At 48.2% G+C, this 12,523-nt stretch overlaps 2 protein-coding genes across 2 annotated transcripts in view; one reads left to right on the top strand and one right to left on the bottom strand.

Annotated features, from left to right (window-relative positions):
* The window catches only part of HEATR4 (HEAT repeat containing 4), a 161,138-nt gene that overhangs the window by 69,919 nt on the left and 78,696 nt on the right, over nucleotides 1-12,523 (bottom strand). The window lies entirely within an intron of this gene.
* LOC133751663 (acyl-coenzyme A thioesterase 1-like) lies at nucleotides 1,216-11,656 on the top strand. Its single transcript, XM_062181858.1, has 3 exons — nucleotides 1,216-1,940; nucleotides 4,976-5,178; nucleotides 10,544-11,656. The coding sequence occupies exons 1-3, from the start codon at nucleotides 1,355-1,357 to the stop codon at nucleotides 11,126-11,128; spliced, it is 1,374 nt and encodes a 457-aa protein (XP_062037842.1). The 5' UTR covers nucleotides 1,216-1,354; the 3' UTR covers nucleotides 11,129-11,656.

Raw genomic sequence — 12,523 nt, 5'->3', positions numbered from 1 at the left:
CAGGAGCCAGGTGCTTCTCCTGGTCTCCCATGGGGTGCAGGGCCCAAGCACTTGGGCCATCCTCCACTGCACTCCTTGGCCACAGCAGAGAGCTGGCCTGGAAGAGGGGCAACCAGGATAGAATCCGGCGCCCCGACCGGGACTAGAACCCGGTGTGCCGGCGCCGCAAGGCGGAGGATTAGCCTAGTGAGCCTTGGCGCCGGCCTTAAGTTTTGCATTTCTGGGTGGAGTTGGTGAGCCTGCACCGCCCTTAGCTTAGGTTCCCCAGCCTTCTGCAGTACTGTGAATGTACTTAGCTGTAACCTAAGAATGGTTGCATGGAGGGGTGGGCACGTGGCACCGCCGTTAAGACACTGCTAAGATGCCCACATCCCACATAAGAGTGCTTCAGTTTGAGCCCAGACTGCTGCTGATCACTTCCTACTAATGTGCATCCCGGGAGGCCACAGGCGATAGTTCAAGTGCTTGGATTCGGCTACCCTTGTGGGAGAGTGACATGCTTAATAACTAGCAGGACAGAGCAGTGTGTGGAAGGGGGAAAAAGGCTTGTCTGGGAAAGCTCTTGAGGGTGGACTACTGGGAGCAGAGACAAGCACAGGTTTTGCAGACTTGATTCTCACACATTCGCATGTTTCTCTGATAACAAGGATGTGGAATTATGAGCATAAAATCAGCTACAGGCCTTGGAAGGGGCCTGACACTTAAGTCTGACCCAAAGTCCACTTCTACTCTGAACCGACAGCTTATGAAAAAGTGGAAAAAGTGAGAAGTTCGGACGAGAGGGAAATAACGTTTGCTCAGTATAGCACATAACCACTACCTCGCCTGACTAACTTTAAACCTGTCTAGAATGAAGGTCACATAGCCAGCAAGAAACCAGGCCCGAGATGTGGGCCTGAGGAGGCTAAGCACACACAGAGATGACGCACACCAGCACATTTTAAAGGAGAAAACCAATGCTCGTGATTAGTAACGAGTGTGAGTTACTCGGCCAGTGAGCGAACTCCTGTCCTGCACCGCTCTTAGCCACCAGGTGTTCAGCGACGCAGGGTCCTCATGAGCCAGCGCCGGTCTGGCGCTCTTCCCGGGCACAGGAGGTTTTGCTACAAAGCGGTCTGGCGCTCTTCCCGGGCACAGGAGGTTTTGCTACAAAGCGTTGTGCTTTGTGGATTGTTTCAGCGCTGGAGGCTTGGAGAGAGTTCACGAGGGACTGTTCGCTCTGCTGATTGGCAGGCTCTCTGCCGCTGTGAGCAGCTGTCTGGGCCCAGCTCGGGGTAGGCAGTTCGCCACTAGAGGCCCTCTATCCAGTTCCTTACTCCACTCAGTCCCGAGAGGTCTCCCGTCAGGGCCCAAGATGGTGGCCTCGTCTCTCGCTGTCCTGCGAGCCTCCGGACTGTGCCAGGTGGGCCTGAGGAGCTGGGCGCGGCTGCAGGGCCCGCCGCAGCTGAGGCCGGGAGGCTGGGTCACTGGGACCCCTGCTCGGATGGCGGCGACCGTGAGCGTGGAGCCCGCGGGCCCCAGCTGCTGGGACGAGCCGCTGCGCATCGCCGTGCGCGGCCTGGCCCCCGAGCAGCCCGTCACGCTGCGCGCGTCCCTGCGCGACGAGAAGGGCGCGCTCTTCCAGGCCCACGCGCGCTACTGCGCCGACGCCGGCGGCGAGCTGGACCTGGCGCGCGCGCCCGCGCTGGGCGGCAGCTTCGCGGGGCTCGAGCCCATGGGGCTCCTCTGGGCCCTGCAGCCCGACAGGCCCTTCTGGCGTCTGACGAAGCGGGACGTGCGGACGCCGCTGGCCGTGGAGCTGGAGGTGCTGGACGGCCACGGCCCGGAGCCCGGGCAGCTCCTGGCCCGCGCGCTGCTGGAGCGCCGCTTCCTGCCGCCGGGGGTGCGGCGCCAGCCGGTGCGCGCGGGCCGGGTGCGCGCCTCGCTCTTCCTGCCGCCAGGTGAGCCGTCTGCAGTCCCTTGTCCCCAAGCTTTTACAGAAAGGAGGTCGCGCCCAACATTCCAGAGGTCAGTGCCAGGAGACCGGAATGGAATGGAAGCCTGGGGGTGGGGGGTGGGGGGTGGACCTGCCTGGCCAGAACCAACAGGTCTTCAAAATCTAGTGCTCAGTTAAAAGGCAGCTTAAGGAGAGGGAAAAGGCGCTTGTAATTAAAAAAAAAAAAAAAAAAAAAAATATATATATATATATATATATATACCCATCTACAGGTAAGTTCAGTTTTTCAATATTTTAGAAGTTTTTCAGCTTTGCAATTGTACTTCCAGCTTCCACAGTTATCTTAAGGTTTATGTAAATGGGCCAGCACCTGCACACCAGGTTCTAGTCCCGGTCGGGGCGCCGGATTCTGTCCCGGTTACCCCTCTTCCAGGCCAGCTCTCTGCTATGGCCAGGGAGTGCAGTGGAGGATGGCCCAAGTGCTTGGGCCCTGCACCCCATGGGAGACCAGGATAAGCACCTGGCTCCTGGCTTCAGATCTGCGCGGTGCGCCGGCCGCAGTGCACCGGCCGCAGCGGCCATTGGAGGGTGAACCAATGGCAATAGGAAGACCTTTCTCTCTGTCTCTCTCACTGTCCACTCTGCCTGTCAATAAAGGTTTATGTAAATGAGCATTTACAACAGGAGGGAGGCCTCTTCCTGTCAACTGGAAATCTGAGCATTGGGTACTTTTCCATCACATAAAGAAAAACCGGCCAATGAAGAACGGAAAGGATGCTTAGCCCAAATGCCCATCAACACAGAATCGATGAACACATCGAGATACTTTTCCAGCAAAGTGATCACACATCTGGTACAAGAACCACTAGGCATCAGTCTCCAAAACACTGCTTAGTAAAACAATCCAATCTCAGAACACAAGATTAGGCGAAATACACTGAATATTGCTTAAGGCACACGTGTGAGTGGTAATAAGGAAAACCAAGAGATTATAAACACAGGATGCAGGAGCCTGTGTGGGAGGAAGGGGGCTTCGTGTTGTTAGTGTGGAACTGTTACACAGAGTATTGCTTATGAAGTGTTTATTATTCTGTAGGTTTTAGGTGAAATGGAAGCTTTCTATATAAATGGTAAAAATATCCAGCAAATGGAATTATACAGAAAGAATCGAGCCTGTGAGTCAGTCTGCATTCACTTACCAGAATTCATTTGAGACTCATTTGTGCTGGTTGGTCTGTGTATCAGTCCTTTGTTTTTCTTAGTTGTGCTCCACTATATGTAATTTTACCAGCATATTCATCATCCACCAGTTGGAGGATGTTTGGTTTGTTTGGGGGTTATGAATGAAGTGGCTACAGACACTTCACATACAAACTTTGTGTGGACACAAGTTTTCATCCTTGCATTCACATAAGGAGAGGAATTGCTGGGTCATGTGGTGTGTATGTTTGACTTTGTAAGAAACTGCCAGTTGTGTTCTTGTTTTTTTAATTTTTATTTATTTTTATTTATTTTTTACTTTTTGACAGACAGAGTGGACAGTGAGAGAGAGAGAGACAGAGAGGAAGGTCTTCCTTTGCCGTTGGTTCACCCTCCAACGGCCGCTGCGGACGGCACACCGTGCTGATCCGAAGCCAGGAGCCAGGTGCTTCTCCTGGTCTCCCATGGGGTGCAGGGCCCAAGCACTGGGCCATCCTCCACTGCACTTCCGGGCCATAGCAGAGAGCTGGCCTGGAAGAGGGGCAACCAGGACAGAATCTGGTGTGCCGGCGCCATTAGGTGGAGGATTAGCCTGTTAAGCCATGGCGCCGGCCGTGTTCTTGTTTTTAAGATTTATTTTATTTATTTGGAAGTCAGAGTTTATAAAGAGAGAGGGAGAGACAGAGAGCTGCTTCTGGGTCTCCCATGTGAGTTCAGGGGCCTAAGCACTTGGGCCATCCTCTGCTGCTTTTCCAAGTGCATTAGCGAGGGGCTGGATCGGAAGTGGAGCAGCTGGGATTTAAACCCAGTTATGTCCTAAAGTGACTGTACTAGCAGCACTGTACGAGGGTTCCAGTGGTTCTGCATATCCTCCTTAGCATTAGGCTTTGTCAGTTTTTGGGTTGGGGAGAGAGGAAGTTTGTTGCCTATTTATAAATTATTTAGAGATTTTTATTTTCATTTTATTTGAAAGGCAGAGAGAGACAGAGAGAGATCTTCCATCTGCTGGCTCAATCCCAAATTCCCACAACAGCCAGTGTGGGGCTAGGTCAAAGCCTAGGACTAGTAACTCAGTCCAGGTCTCCTTCATGGGGGGGGGGGGGGGGAGGTGGTGGTGGTGGCAGGGACTCAAGTACTTGGCATCATCTGCTGCCTCCCAGGGTACATATTAGCAGGAAGCTGGGTTGGAAGTGGAGGAGCCAGGACTCAGACAAGGCACTCTGGTATGGGACGTGGGAGTCCCAGGCAGCATCTTACCTGCTGCACCAAACACCTGCCCCTGCAAATTATTTTAAATCTTGAAAGTAATATATTTAGGGGCCAGCACTGTGGCACAGTGAGTTAAAGCCCCAGCCAGCAGTGCTGGCATCCCATATAAGCACCAGTGCTCCACTTCCTATCCAGTTCCCTGATAATGGACCTGGGAAAGCAGTGGATGATGGTCCAAGTCCTGGGCCCCTACACCCATATGGGACACCTGGAAGACGCTCCTGGTTCCTGGCTTCAGATTGGCTCAGCTCTTGGCTGTTGCAGCCATTTGAGAAGTGAACCAACAAATGGAGGATCTCTCTCTGTAACTCTTTCAAATAAATAAAATAAATCTTAAAAAAAAAAAAGTAATACATGTAAAAACCCATGGGGCTCAGAGGCTGTGTGTATATAGGAGGATGTGAATTTAGCTTAAGCCACTGTTTGTTTGTTTGAGGACCAGAGGTCTTTCAGCGTTTCTGATTGTCCCTAGAAAACTCTGATACCACCAGGAAGGTAACAGGTGGCTTTGCCACCTCTGCAGAGTGTCAGGAAGAATTTAGGTGTGTGTTTGTTTTGTTTCTTCCCAAGGCCCAGGGCCTTTTCCTGGCATTGTGGACATATTTGGAGTTGGAGGTGGCCTGCTGGAGTATCGAGCCAGCCTGCTGGCTGGCAAGGGCTTTGCTGTCATGGCTCTGGCTTATTACAACTATGACGACCTCCCCAAGAGCATGGATACCCTCCACCTGGAGTACTTTGAAGAGGCCGTGAACTACCTGCTCAGCCGCCCCGAGGTTAGACCTTCTCTCTGTTTACGGGCTCCCTAGCAGGTCTTCTCCTCATGGGCGCTCTTGGTTTTCACAGAAGTGAGGCCATTCATGAGAGCCACTCTACCCCAGACACACGACCTTTTATAGTAGCTTCTCAGAGACAGTTTCCATGGTGATCTGTATTACTGTTATGTATGGGAGTACTTTAAAAAAATCTTTGGAAAGATGGAATTAAAAAATAAGCTTATTTTGATGCCCCAAATTTTTGAAAACTTGGATAGTTTTGGTGAATTTTTATTTTCTTAAACTTGTTGAGTTCCTTGTATTTCCTGTTAGTAAAGATGCTCCCAGCTGGTATTATGGAATTCTAAATTGAGTTGATTAATAGTATTCTGTAATTAGTCAAACACTTTTTGAGAATCCTGAGTTTGACAGAAAATAAAGGGAAAAGGGAAATTACTGTCCTGAAGGTGCCCTTGTTAGAGTCTTGGGTTATCTGGAAGGAGGAATTTGGCAGCCAAAATCTGCATACCAGAAATATTCTGACGTTTCTAGACTTAGTGTATATCAGAGGATCAGATCATAGTCCTTGCTTACTTCACAATTCACTCAGGACTCAAGGTGATAGAAACCTTGGATCTTTAAAAAAGGATAATAGGGTATAGCAGAACAAGCATGAAGTGTATATGTGAGGGAGTCTTCAAGAAAGCACATAGAAAATTCAAATTATGAAAAAAATTATGCATGTATTTAAAAATTTTTGTGGCCGAAATAATCTTAGCTTTTAATTCCATTTTCCATGAGTTTTTCGGTTTGCCTTCATAGAATAAAGTTAAATTACTTTCACATTACTTTAATTTTTTTTTTTCTTTTTCTTTTCTCGGGCCCGGTGGGACACTCAGCTAAGAGCATCAAGGGGGCGCCGAGAGGCAAGGGGCAGGGATGGGCAGTGGCTCGCCTCTCGGCAGACCACTTTAACTTTTAACATTAAATTAATGGGCATTACTTCGCCCATTTCTTTTTAAATCATGACCATGCCACCACATTGTGTGTATCATTTGAGAGGCGTAGAGATGATGGAGGCAGCTCCCATCTGCTGGTTCACTCCACACGTGTCTGCAGCTGGGAGCCAGGAACTCAGTCCAGGTCTCCCACAGGGTGGCAGGAGACCCAGTACCTAAGCCATTACTGCTTCATTCCAGAGGCTGTGTTAAGAGGAAGCTAGAGTCAGGAGCTGGAGCTGGTATTCTGATGTGGGAAGCAGATGTTAAAATTACTAGGCTAAACACCTGTTCCAACTTTTGCCAATTTCTAACCCCTGACTGTGGTACCTCTCACTCCTCCTTTGAAGCAGTGTAATAAACATATCAATTCCTGGTACTTCAGTGAAGAATGTATCCTTAAAACCAGTGAAGGGTGCTGTTGCAGAAGGCACAAGTCATTGAGAGGCCAGTTAAGTGATTATTTGTTTATCTCAAAGAGAACACTGGGAACCAAGACAGAGCAGCTCTATGGGACAGTGCAAACCCAAATTCCCCTAGAGGGGATTGAGTAGGGAATGGAAGATTAGAAATACAGCAATTACCAACAAATTTTCCTATAAATATTGCTGTGAAGGGAAGCAGAGGATTAGGGCAGTAACTAGAGTAGAAGTAGTCAAGAGATTGTCAATAAAATGCAAAAAACCATGGAGTTCTCAAAAAAATTCATGGAAGATGCATATATGGTAAAACCACACGTGAATTTCAAAACCTTTTGTACCAAAATGAACATGTATTTACTTGTTACATGTCTGAACAGGATCTAGTTTGAGGCACTAAGAAGTATAGGACATTACTTTGAAAAGAGCCACTATTAGAGCAATGTGAGTGCTACTAAAATTGAAGCAAGGGGGCCGGCACTGTGGCGTAGTGGGTAAAGCTGCCACCTGCAGTGCTGGCATCCCATATGGGCACCGGTTCAAGTCCTGGCTGCTCCATTTCTGATCCAGCTCTCTGCTATGGCATGAGAAAACAGTAGAGGATGGCCCAAATCCTTGGGCCCCTGCACCCACATGGGAGGTCCAGAGGAAGTTCCTGGCTCCTGGCTTCAGATTGGCACAGCTCCGGCCATTGCAGCTGCCTGGGGAGTGAACAGGTGGAAGACCCCTCTCTCTCTCTTTTTCTCTCTATCTCGTTCTCTCTCTCCTCTATGTAACTCTGACTTTCAGATAAATAAATACATCTTTAAAAAAATAAAACTGAAGCAAGAACAAATATCAAATTTATGATAAAATTTAGGTAGGAGAATGGTGAAATCATTTATGATTTCCCAAAAGTATATGGTGACAATGACTCAAAGAAATTAGCAGTTTACAAATGGAAATGTTTTAAGAGGAGATGAGATGATGTTGAAGATAAAGCCCACAAAGGTAGACCATCTACATCAATTTGGATGGAAAAAGTTAATCTTGTTCATGTTGAAATTCAACAGACTTACAATTAACAGTAGAAACAATAGCCAACACCACAGCCATTTCAATTATGACTGAAAAATTAAAGTCAAGCAAACTGTCAGCTCAATATGTGCCAGAACTGTTGTGCTCAGATCAGATGCAGACAAGAGCAGACCTAGCTTGCTTGCTTGGCTTCTTTCTTTCTTTCAAGATTTATTTATTTATTTGAAAGGCAGAGTTACAGAGAGAGACATTGGTGCAGGGGCCCAAGTACTTAGACCATCTTCTGCCATCACCCTAGGCACATTAGCTGGGAGCTGGATTTGGAAGTGGAGCAGTCAGGACTCAAACCAGTGCTCAGATGGGATGTGGTGGCCTCACAGGCGGTGGCTTAACCAGCTGTACTACAATGCTGGCCTCAAGAGCACAGCTTTCAATGAAAAATTTAAACAAGCAATATCTAGGTCCAGTAGCATTTCTTTCAGGAATTGAAACAGGGCATGGAAGTACAATTCTCAAGATAAAGCACAATCAAAATAAAGGCTACCAAGAGGGGGAAGTGGTCTAGACCAAGCAAAAGTGGACAGGTCAAGAGCAAAGGTCATGGCAACAGTTTTTTTTGGGGGATGCTCAAGGCATTTTGCTTAGTGGCTTTCTGAAGGACCAAGTAACAACAACTGTTTGTCAGGGGAGTATTTTGAGAAAGTTAGCCCAGCTTCAGCAGAAAAATGCCCAGGAGAGTTCACCACGGTAACGCTTCTGCTTACTTCTCTCATCAAATAAGGGCAATTTTGCCACCGTTTTGATAGGGAATCATTGGGCATCCACCTTACAGTACTTATTTGGCTCCTTCTGATTTCTTTTTGTGTCCTAATCTTAAAAATGTGTATTTTTTTTTTTTAAAGGCAGAGTTACAGAGAGGGAGAGGCAGAGAGAGAAAGAGAGAGGTCTTCCATCTGCTGGTTCACTCCCCAAATGGCTGCACAATGGCCAGGGGAGCTTCATCCAGGTCTCTCTTGTGGGTGGCAGGGACCCAAAGACTTGGGCCATTTTCCACTGCTTTCCCAGGTGCATTAGCAGGGAGCTGGATCAGAGGTAGAGCAGTCGGGACTTGAACTGGCACCCATACGCGATGCCGGTGCTGCAGGTGGTGGCTTAACCCACTATGCAACAGCACCAGCCCCCGGAGATGTCATAGCAGAAGCAAAATCCTCATGAATTGATGGTGCATGGGATCCCAAACACACATAGAAAGAAGGGTGACCTCTGGTAAGAGCAGAGATAACCTTTTTGGAAACAGAAGAGAAGTCTGAGAGCTTGAGTTTATGTGGGAGTAGATTTTACGGTGAGAAAATCCTGCTAGGTAGATTCTGTTTTCTCGACGAGGTGTAAAAAGCTGAGAGTATAGGGCAATATGGCTGTAAGAGGCTTCAGGAAGCAGTAGAAGGTTAGAGTCTTTCAGAGAAGCAGAAAGCAAATACACTGCTGAAGTCTGCCACAATTGGTGGGCAATATGGATGTGTTTTTGAAAATTATAGTCATGGGCCGGCACCGTGGCTCAACAGGCTAATCCTCTGCCTTGCGGCGCCGGCACACCGGGTTCTAGTCCTGGTAGGGCACTGGATTCTGTCCCGGTTGCCCCTCTTCCAGGCCAGCTCTCTGCCTTGGCCCGGGAATGCAGTGGAGGATGGCCCAAGTGCTTGGGTCCTACACCCGCATGGGAGACCAGGAGAAGCACCTGGCTCCTGGCTTCGGATCAGTGCAGTGCGCTGCGCAGCGCACCAGCTGCAGCGGCCATTGGAGGGTGAACCAACAGCAAAGGAAGACCTTTCTCTCTGTCTCTCTCTCTCTCACTGTCCACTCTGCCTGTCAAAAATAAAAAAATAAATAAATAAATAAAAGAAAATTATAGTCATGAATGGAAGTAATTTTTCAGCACAAATATATACTTTTCCTCCAAGTACTGTTCATTTGCAGAAATGCAGGCATACAGGAAGTGAACAGGTGGGTTTAACCAGGGCTAGCACTTTTCCTAGGCCAGTATGACCAAGGGGAGAAGGGCATTCAAGGAGTTACAAGTGTTTGCAAGGGAGCAACCATACTGATGAAGCATGAAGTCTAAGCTGGAGGAGGTGAGAAGTGAGAACAAGAGAGGGATTGATAGTGAAGAACTGGTAGCCAGGGTCTCAAAGAGGCAGAAATGGGTGTCACTGGAATGGCTCAGCTGGAGGTGTTGAAGATGGTGATCAGGGAGTGGAATGCTTGATGCTGAGACTTGAGAGATGATGTACTTATTGGTGAGAATGCGAGTGGATGGCTCAGTAGATAGAGAAGATCATGAGAGGTATGGAGGACGAGGAACTGAGCCAGAGTATTTGAAAGATCATCCATGTCATTGTTGAAATCAAGAATGGTGACAGAGGGGCTGGCATAGTGGCACAGTGGTTTAATCTGCAGCTCGCATCAGCAGCATCCCATATCAGAGCACTGGTCCAAGTCTCTACTGCTCCACTTCTGATCCAGCTCCGCTTCTGATCTACCTCTCTGCTAATGTGCCTGGGAAAGCAGCAGAAGGTGGCTCAAGTGCTTGGGCCCCTGCCACCCAAGCCGGAGACCTGGATGGAGTTCCTGGCTCCTAGCTTCGGCCTGTCCTAGTCCTGAGTATTGAGGCCATTAAAGCAGCAGATGGAAGATATCTCTCTCTCTTTCCTCTTCTCTGTCACTCTGCTTCTTTCAAGTAAATAAAAAAATATATATTTTTAAAAAGGATGGTGATAGACAAATTGTGGAAAGGAAGGTAAGGAGGAAGAGTAAGTAAATTTCCCTAGGTTGCAAACCTGTATAAGAATCCACGCTCAATCTTGGGCCCACCTGATTTCCCAAAGTGTGCACTGCTAACTCTAGTTCACTGTCTGTGAACTCATTTTTCTTCTTTTTCCTCTGTTCCCTTCTCAGGTAAAAGGCCCAGGGATTGGGCTGCTTGGACATTCCAAGGGGGGTGAACTTGGCCTTTCCATGGCCTCCTTCCTGAAGGGCATCACAGCTGCCGTCATAATCAACGGTTCCATAGTTAATGTTGGGGCGACCTTACACTACAAGGACGTGACCCTGCCCCCTATAGGTGTCAACAAAAGTCGAATCAAGATGACCAAAGAAGGCTTTGCAGACATTGTGGACGCCCTGAACAGCCCTTTGGAAGGGCCTGGCCAGAAGAGCCTAATTCCTGTGGAGAGGTCTGAGTGCACCTTCCTGTTCCTCGTAGGTCAGGATGACCACAACTGGAAGAGTGAGTTCTACGCCAATGAGGCCTCTAAACGCCTCCAGGCCCAGGGGAAGGCAAAGCCCCAGATCATCTGTTACCCAGAGGCAGGGCACTACATCGAGCCCCCGTACTTCCCCCTGTGCCGGGCTTCCCTGCACGCCTTGGTGGGCGGTCCTGTGTTCTGGGGAGGGGAGCCCAGGGCTCATGCTGTGGCCCAGGTGGATGCTTGGAAGCAACTCCAGACTTTCTTCCACAAGCACTTGGGTGGTGAGAGTTAGAGGGGCTCTCTGGAAAATATAGCCCATCCAATTTGAAGGGTAAAATTTAAATATATTCTAATTACATCAGTCTGGTTTGTTCAGATTAGACTGAATGTATAACTATAACTCAGGTTTTCATTCACTTTTCTTTCCATACTATTACTACCAAACCCAGTTTCTATATAACAGTGATATTTTGAATGAAAAACAGTCATACGTATAGGGGCCAGTCTTGTGGCATAGTGGTATAGCAGGTGGGGCTGCTGCCTGTGGTGCCAGCATCCCATATGGGCACTGGTTTGTGTCCCAGCTGCTTCACTTCTGATCCAGCTCCCTGCTAATGGCCTGGGAAGAGTGGTAGAGAATGGCCCAAATGTTTGGACTCCTGCCATCCATATGTGAGACCTGGAGGAACCTCCTGGCTCCTGATTTTGGCCTGACCCAGCCCTGGCTATCTCACCCATCTGGGGAGTGAACCAGGGGAAGGAAGATCTCTCTCTCTCTCTCTGTAACTCTTTCAAATAAATAAATTTTTTTTTTTAAAAAGAGTCATAAGTATAGATACTTTTGTTAAATTAAAAATTGAAATGGGGCTGGCCTTGTGGTGCAGTGGGTTAAGCTGCTAGCTGCCATGCTCGCATCCCATATGGGCGTCAATTCAAATCCCGGCTGCTCCACTTCAGATCTAGCTCTCTGCTAATGCTCCTCGGAAGGCAGTAGAAGATGGCCCAAGTGCTTGGGTCCCTGCTCCCACATGAGAGACCCGGATGAAGCTCTTGGCTTCTGGCTTGTGCCTGGCCCAGCCCCAGCTTTTGTGGCCATTTGGGGAGTGAACCAGCAGATGGAAGATTCTCTCTCTGTAACTCTGCCTTTCAAATATATATATATACATACATATATATATATATATATATATATATATTTAGAAATTGGAACATTACAGATTAAGCTGCTATCTCATTCAGTGCTTGTACCATTGTCACTACCATCCTTATGTATGTACAGGTTTATTATAAAAGATACTGTTTTGGGCCCAGTGCTGTGGCATAGTGGGTAAAGCCACTGCCTGCAGTGCCGGCATCCCATATGTGTGCCAGTTCGAGTCCCAGCTGCTCCACTTCCGATCCAGCTCTCTGCTATGGCCTAGGAAAACCATAGAAGATGACCTATATGGAGACCCTGCATCCTGCACCCATGTGGAGACCCAGAAGAAGCTCTTGGCTCCTGGCTTTGGATCAGCACAGACCTCTCTGTCTCTCTCTGCCTCTGCCTCTCTGCAACTCTGCTTTTCAAATAAATAAATCAATATTTTTAAAAGATTTATTTTATTTATTTGAAAAGCAGAGTTACAGAGAGAGGTAGAGACAGAGAGAGAGACAGAGAAAGGCAGAGAGAGAGAGGTCTTCCATCTGC

This window comes from Lepus europaeus, chromosome 22, assembly GCF_033115175.1.
Source record: "Lepus europaeus isolate LE1 chromosome 22, mLepTim1.pri, whole genome shotgun sequence".
NCBI lineage: Eukaryota > Metazoa > Chordata > Mammalia > Lagomorpha > Leporidae > Lepus > Lepus europaeus.
This window is presented reverse-complemented; position numbering and strand designations above follow the sequence as displayed.

Bases quoted from the DNA above. Each gene is read 5' to 3' on its own strand.
- LOC133751663 (XM_062181858.1), top strand. From the start codon at position 1,355: ATGGTGGCCTCGTCTCTCGCTGTCCTGCGAGCCTCCGGACTGTGCCAG. The intron at 1,941-4,975 runs GTGAGCCGTCTG...TTTCTTCCCAAG, and splicing joins CTCGCTCTTCCTGCCGCCAG to GCCCAGGGCCTTTTCCTGGC. The intron at 5,179-10,543 runs GTTAGACCTTCT...TTCCCTTCTCAG, and splicing joins ACCTGCTCAGCCGCCCCGAG to GTAAAAGGCCCAGGGATTGG.